Source organism: Schistocerca nitens, chromosome 4 (genome assembly GCF_023898315.1).
Source record: "Schistocerca nitens isolate TAMUIC-IGC-003100 chromosome 4, iqSchNite1.1, whole genome shotgun sequence".
NCBI lineage: Eukaryota > Metazoa > Arthropoda > Insecta > Orthoptera > Acrididae > Schistocerca > Schistocerca nitens.
The window spans coordinates 633,328,165-633,335,970 of NC_064617.1; the positions used below are offsets into that span (position 1 = coordinate 633,328,165).

At 35.5% G+C, this 7,806-nt stretch overlaps 1 protein-coding gene across 1 annotated transcript in view; it reads left to right on the forward strand.

Annotated features, from left to right (window-relative positions):
- The window catches only part of LOC126251652 (calmodulin-binding transcription activator 1), a 1,922,036-nt gene extending 1,915,778 nt beyond the window's left edge, over window positions 1-6,258 (forward strand). The window contains exon 30 of the mRNA XM_049952210.1: window positions 4,765-6,258. Within this exon, the coding sequence (XP_049808167.1) occupies window positions 4,765-4,807 (43 nt within the window). The 3' untranslated portion in view covers window positions 4,808-6,258. The remainder of the gene's footprint in view (window positions 1-4,764) is intronic.
- The last annotated feature ends 1,548 nt before the right edge of the window (window positions 6,259-7,806 follow it).

A 7,806-nucleotide genomic window follows, 5' to 3' on the forward strand; every position in this document is an offset into this window, starting at 1 on the left:
AATTTTTCCCGAGGGCATGCAACTTTACTGTATGGATAAATGATGATGGTGTCCTCTTGGGTAAAATATTCCGGAGGTAAAATAGTCCCCCATTCGGATTTCCGGGCAGGGACTACTCAGGTGGACGTCGTTATCAGGAGAAAGAAAACTGGCATTCTATGGATCGGAGTGTGGAATGTCAGATCCCTTAATCGGGCAGGTAGGTTAGAAAATTTAAAAAGGGAAATGGATAGGTTAAAGTTAGATATAGTGGGAATTAGTGAAGTTCGGTGGCAGGAGGAACAAGACTTTTGGTCAGGTGAATACAGGGTTATAAATACAAAATCAAATAGGGGTAATGCAGGAGTAGGTTTAATAATGAATAAAACAATATGAAAGCAGGTAAGCCACTACAAACAGCACAGCAAACACATTGTTGTGGCCAAGATAGACACGAAGCCCATGCCTACGACTATAGTACGTCTATATGCCAACTAGCTCTGCAGATGACGAAGAAATTGAAGAAATGTATGATGAAATAAAAGAAATTATTCAGATAGTGAAGGGAGACGAAAATTTAATAGTCATGGGTGACTGGAATTCGGTAGTAGGAAAAGAGAGAGAAGGAAACGTAGTAGGTGAATATGGATTGGGTGTAAGAAATGAAAGAGGAAGCTGCCTGGTGGAATTTTGCACAGAGCACAGCTTAATCATAGCTAACACTTGGTTCAAGGATCATAAAAGAAGGCTGTATGCATGGAAGAAGCCTGGAGATAGTAGAAGCTATCAGATAGATTATATAATGGTAAGACAGAGATTTAGGAACCAGGTTTTAAATTGTAAGACATTTCCAGGGGCAGATGTGGACTCTGACCACAATCTATTGGTTATGAACTGTAAATTAATACTGAAGAAACTGCAAAAAGGTGGAAATTTAAGGAGATGGGACCTGGATAAACTGACTAAACCAGAGGTTATACAGAGTTTCAGGGAGAGCATAAGGAAACAATTGACAGGAATGGGGGAAAGAAGTACAGTAGAAGAAGAATGGGTAGCTCTGAGGGATGAAGTAGTGAAGGCAGCAGAGGATCAAGTAGGTAAAAAGACGAGGGCTAGTAGAACTCCTTGGGTAACAGAAGAAATTTTGAACTTAATTGACGAAAGGAGAAAATATAAAAATGCAGTAAATGAAGCAGGCAAAAAGGAATACAAACGTCTCAAAAATGAGATCGGCAGGAAGTGCAAAATGGCTAAGCAGGGATGGCTAGAGGACAAATGTAAGGATGTAGAGGCTTATCTCACTAGGGGTAAGATAGATACTGCCTACAGGAAAATTAAAGAGACCTTTGGAGAAAAGAGAACCACTTGTATGAATATCAAGAGCTCAGATGGGAACCCAGTTCTATGCAAAGAAGGGAAAGCAGAAAGGTGGAAGGAGTATATATCGGGTCTGTACAAGGGCGATGTACTTAAGGGCAATGTATTAGAAATGGAAGAGGAGGTAGATGAAGATGAAATGGGAGATATGATACTGCTTGAAGAGTTTGACAGAGCACTGAAAGACCTAAGTCGAAACAAGGCCCCGGGAGCAGACAACATTCCATTAGAACTACTGACAGCCTCGGGAGAGCCAGTCCTGACAAAACTCTACCATCTGGTGAGCAAAATGTATGAGACAGGCGAAATACCCTCAGACTTCAAGAAGAATATAATAATTCCAGTCCCAAAGAAAGCAGGCATTGACAGATGTGAAAATTACCGAATTATCAGTTTAATAAGTCACGGCTGCAAAATACTAACGCGAATTCTTTACAGACAAATGGAAAAACTGGTAGAAGCTGACCTCGGAGAAGATCAGTTTGGATTCTGTAGAAATATGGGAACACGTGAGGCAATACTGACCCTACGACTTATTTTAGAAGCTAGATGAAGAAAAGGCAAACCTATGTTTTTAGTATTTGTAGACTTAGAGAAAGCTTTTGACAATGTTGACTGGAATACTCTCTTTCAAATTCTGAAGGTGGCAGGGGTAAAATACAGGGAGCGAAAGGCTATTTACAATTTGTACAGAAACCAGATGGCAGTTATAAGAGTTGAGGGGAATGAAAGGGAAGATGTGGTTGGGAAGGGAGTGAGACAGGGTTGTAGCCTCTCCCCGATGTTGTTCAATCTGTATACTGAGCAAGCAGTAAAGGAAACAAAAGAAAAATTTGGAGTAGGTATTAAAATCCATGGAGAAGAAATAAAAACTTCGCTGATGACATTGTAATTCTGTCAGAGACAGCAAAGGACTTGGAAGAGCAGTTGAACGGAATGGTCAGTGTCTTGAAAGGAGGATATAAGATGAACATCAACAAAAGCAAAACGAGGATAATGGAATGTAGTCGAATTAAGTCGGGTGATGCTGAGGGATTTAGATTAGGAAATGAAACACTTAAAGTAGTAAAGGAGTTTTTCTATTTGGGGAGCAAAGTAACTGATGATGTTCGAAATAGAGAGGATATAAAATGTAGACTGGCAATGGCAAGGAAAGCGTTTCTGAAGAAGAGAAATTTGTTAACATCGAGTATAGATTTAAGTGTCAGGAAGTCGTTTCTGAAAGTATATGTATGAAGTGTAGCCATTTATGGAAGTGAAATATGGATGATAACTAGTTTGGACAAGAAGAGAATAGAAGCTTTCGAAATGTGGTGCTACAGAAGAATGCTGAAGATTAGATGGGTACCGGTAGATCACATAACTAATGAGGAGGTAATGAATAGGATTGGGGAGAAGAGGAGTTTGTGACACAACTTGACTAGAAGAAGGGATCGGTTGGTAGGACATGTTCTGAGACATCAAGGGATCACCAATTTAGTATTGGAGGGCAGTGTGGAGGGTAAAAATCATAGAGGTAGACCAAGAGATGAATACACTAAGCAGATTCAGAGGGATGTAGGCTGCAGTACGTACTGGGAGATGAAGAAGCTTGCGCAGTATAGAGTAGCATGGAGAGCTGCATCAAACCAGTCTCAGGACTGAAGACCACAACAACAACATTGTCATATCATATCAAATTATGTACCATATATTGACCATGCAGCACACTGATGTCAGCAAACATTTTACTTCATTTAGCAGATTACCTCGAAACACCTGAACAAACTTTCATCAAACATACATCAAAACAAGTCTGATTACACTAGCCTTCTAATAAATAAAAAAAATCTGCATTGAAATTGATGCATTCATGTTGGTACTGTGATGGCACGCACTTACAAAGACTTATAACATCTGAGTTAGTGCAATGGGTCAGTAGAGGAGACGTACACATTGCGAGCTATTCTTCTCTGATACCTACTCTTCATAACAATACTACTGGTACATAGATGAAACTGCAGGTAAAAGCTAATTGAATACATAAATAAACAGACAGTCTTTCTAATTGATGGAGAATTATTTATTGGAGATGCTTACAGGTGGCACTCTGTTTATGCTTTGAACAGACCAACAGACCTAGTTTTCAGACAGAGTCTGCAGAAGAATATTACCATCTGTCATTGCTTGTACCTTTTCTTGATCATTTGTTAAATGAAGACTCCCTTCAACGCAGCTACAAAGAATGGACATCTATAAAAGCAGTATTTGCAGAACTTTAGTGATAAAGACATAGAGCATGATTTGCAAAGTACTGAACCATACAAAGATGATCTCCCTTGTTTTGTATCTTTGGAGGGAGACCTACAAATTTGGCAAGAAATGAACAAAAATATGGAAAGTCTCCATTAGAAGTCTATAAAAGACTAACAGTGCCACCAAGTATTGGAGTCATGTGTCAGTTGTTGTACATATTTCCTGTAACAACCAGCTCTGTGCAGAGAACTTTCTGAACCTTATGCCATCCAAAGACATAATTTTTTTTTTTTGGGGGGGGGGGGGGGGTTGAGGCGTGCATGCATTTCTTTATTTTAAAATTACAGTCGCAAAGCCTATAAGGACATGTTCACACTTCTAATCCTTGTGCCCACTCCACCCAGAAAAAAAAATCTGTAGCCACCCCTGGACCTACCTGATCAGGAGATCCAAATTAGCTTCAGAATCTCATGAGAAATAGGCTGTTATGTGTCAAGATGTATGACAACATTAATACAGTTTATCACATATATTTGTTATTTTAGGCATTTCATAATGTTTAACTAGATGTGCACTTATCAAATAACAGGCATTTAAAACATCATGCATGCTGTGCACAAGTCAGAAATCCTAAGCAACAGTCTCTATCTCTTAGTAATTCGGTCTCCACTAAAATATGAGTTTCTATTGTATATCTTCCATCTTTATACCTTCATTCCAATACTATCATCTTTCATTGCTTGTTATCATGTGCTTTGTGCAGAATATGAAGGGCAGTTCAGCAGTTAAATAAACAAATGTTGTGTAGGTCTACATCACACTGGTCTGGCTTGTTCTTGACATCCCATGGAAGAACTTAAGACATGAGATTCAGTCTGTATTTTATTGTGTTCACATGAACAATTTCTTTCAGTAGAATATCTTTATTGTCTATGTTATGGTCAGTATAGTCTATACGATGTTTCACAATTTTCTTTTTGACTTATTTCTCACATGCCTTTTGATAAAAAGTGTTCTTAAAGTGGAAGGGAAAAAAAAAAGATAATATTTGCCATTGGCATGTGTTATATTGTTAAAGCAAAAAAAAAAAATGTTATGCAACCAGTATAAGTTACATCTCCGAGATTTGTTTTTAATATGCATTTATCTGTTTTTTTTTTTTTTTTTTTACAGAAACACTAGTGTCCATACCAAGGATGCTGCTGGAAAAACGTGATTAAATCATTAGAGCTCTGACAACATCCAGAAACACCAGAAATACAATGGAACAAAATATTTATCATGCTGATGAAAAAGTGTTGTATATATTTATCAAAGTGCTTGTGAAATGAACTGACTGCACTGCGTACTTTTTTGTTACTCTGTTTTAGAGTAAGCTTAATAGTACTTTTAAAGAATTAAGGTACTGCAACAGTCAACTGTCATAATGATGGGTGTGACTGCTTTAAACGAAACACATCACAAGACTTGTAAATAGAAAACTGTTTACATGTACTCTGAATATAAGAGAAAGCTATAAACAGATAGCAAGCTAGTCATGTTTCTTTTGCCAGTATTGTGTTTCAAGTGCTGTGAACGAATTTCGTATCAGGTCAAGAAAGAATACATTATTGCTGACAGTGCCACATAGTAACCTACTGTCAGTGCATCAAGTTATGAGTACTGAATGAACATTTTAAACTTTGTGTACCTTGGAGTGCTATGAAAGTAAAAGCAACCGAGCCATGGCAGTTTTTGATATATAACTATGTTTACATGCAGTTTCTGTTGTTCATTGTTTGTGTTTTTATCAGTAAAGAAATGTATTTTCATGTTCTCAGGCTGTTTTGACATATTTGAATATGATGTGGTGACTGGATTATGAATGTAATGGGACAGAGTATTTGTTGGCTTTACATATTATGATGGAATGGATTATTTTTCGTGTATTTATTGCCCCTTACTACCAAAAAAAAACTCAGATTTTTGTTGGCATAATTTAACTATAAATTGTGTTATTCATTTAATAAATATAACTAAAAGCTTGTATTTTAAATTACTAAATATTATTGCTGTTTGTTTCCTGCTTCTGTTGCAGTGCACGAGAGCTATCATTACCGGTATTCATTTGTATGCCTCTTGTAAAGTGCATGAAATGTATAACTGGTATTCATTCGTATGCCTCTTGTAAAGTGCATGAAATGGGCAGGTCCCACTGTTTTTTGACTATTGATAGTGATCAGATAGCAAACACTTCAATTAATCATGTATATTTTGATATACTATGGAAGTCACATAAATTTTGACTGCCATACACAGTAATTTATGAGGTGTTGTTCATAACCTGAGGCATGGAAATTTTAAAGAAAATGATTGGTGCATTTGTTATTAATTAATTTAAACTTCTAATTAAGTATGTTTTATGTACATACAGATTATTTTTGAGAATATAATGAAGTGTGTGGCCCTCCTCTGAGCATGTTGGTACTTGTTGGGCCGGAGTCTGTAAGCTTAGGAGTTGAAAAGTGAGATTCACAGAGCTGTGATGTAGAATTCAGATTTCTTTTCTAAAATATGCAACTAAGACATGGCTTCACTTTTTATATATTTTTATGTAGTCATACGTATAGTATATCAAATCACCTGTTTGTAAATAAATAAATTGCACTCTAGAAGAAAAAAATTAAACTGAACTTTTTGTACTTAATAAAATAAGACTTATAGAGACAAAATGTTATCAACAGTGTATTTGTTTATTCATGTTAATTTTTTCTCTAAAGAAATTAGCATGTAATAGAAATGGATAGATAACAGACTATTTAGGTAAAATGCAAAATGAGGACAGGAAATTTACATCTTATACTCTTACGACAATTCCATTTTCATCTTTAAAGCTTTAATTCAAAGGTCTTCACTATTGTAGGTATAAATGCCTTTTTAAAGGCAAAAGTGGTATGGCATTTATAATGCCTCTTCTACAATCAGTTGCTTACAGATGTAGAAAGAGCTCTATATTTGTAACTTACCCATTTAGTAGAAGTGTTTACAGGACTTCTTTATCAGGCTTCTGAAGTATTATTTTTTCTGGTTACTGTGAAACAATTATTCAGCATAAAGCTCTTTTTAGGCTCACAATAGGTTTTGTGCATTTCTTTCCAATTCATTTGATTGTTCTTTTCACTGCATGTGCCACAATATGTAAAGGAATCTTCTGATTCAGATCATTAGTAAAACTATTTGATTTCCATGTTATCCAAGTTAATTTTCTTTTTACATTTTTGCACTGAATTCAGAAGTCCTTTACACTTACGAACATTGTTTGTTGGGTCAACATGTTTATTTTGTGGATCACAGTAGGTAGGACATGAATTTTCATTTTAGTTTCTTTATTCACAGTAATTTGTAACTGAGGTTCAATATATTCACAAATTTTTAGTAACATGTTCCTGTTACCTATTTGTGGGGTACTTTTAGTTCAATAAATTTTTTAAGTTTATTAATCCAATTAAGTTCATTAATCATTTTTAAATTAATTAATTTGCATTGAAATGTGTTTCCTTGCTGAAAAACTCAGATACGTTTTAGGAAAGTGTATGTAATTTAATAGAGCATCAGACTCGTAAAGACAAAGAGTGACACATCTCTGTTACCAGCATCTGAGGTGTTTCAAAAATTTTTGTGGCAACAAAATTGTTGCTGAATTTTTAATCAAATAATTTCATTTATTCCCAGACTAAGGAACTGTCATTTGATGGAATTTAATAAAATGTTATCTGGGGTGTATTAAAAACAGCTCTACCACAGTTGGTGACATTTGTGATCTGGAAGGTTTTTAATTCTCAATTGAGCATAATTTTGTCTTCCTCCATGTGTTAGAAATGAAATTATCATTGGGTAAAGGAAGCACTTCTACTACACACATTTGTCTTAGTTACTGTAACAACCAATAACATTCAATTTAATGTTTTTCCTCCTCTTCTACAACTTCCAGTTCAACATGTGGACACTTTTTTTATAGTTCTCAGTACAAATTCCAGCAGTGTAGAACTAAAGGCAGGAGAAAGGAAATTAAAATCATTGGTGGGATAACTTGATAAAATATTTTTGATATCTGTTTCTATACATATTATGAGTGTTTGAGATTTTTAGTGTAGTTAGAAGCCAGTGGCTGTTTCATATTTTCTACTCACTTGTGGTTTATCATATTTACAATTTCTACATATTGGGACAATAGAA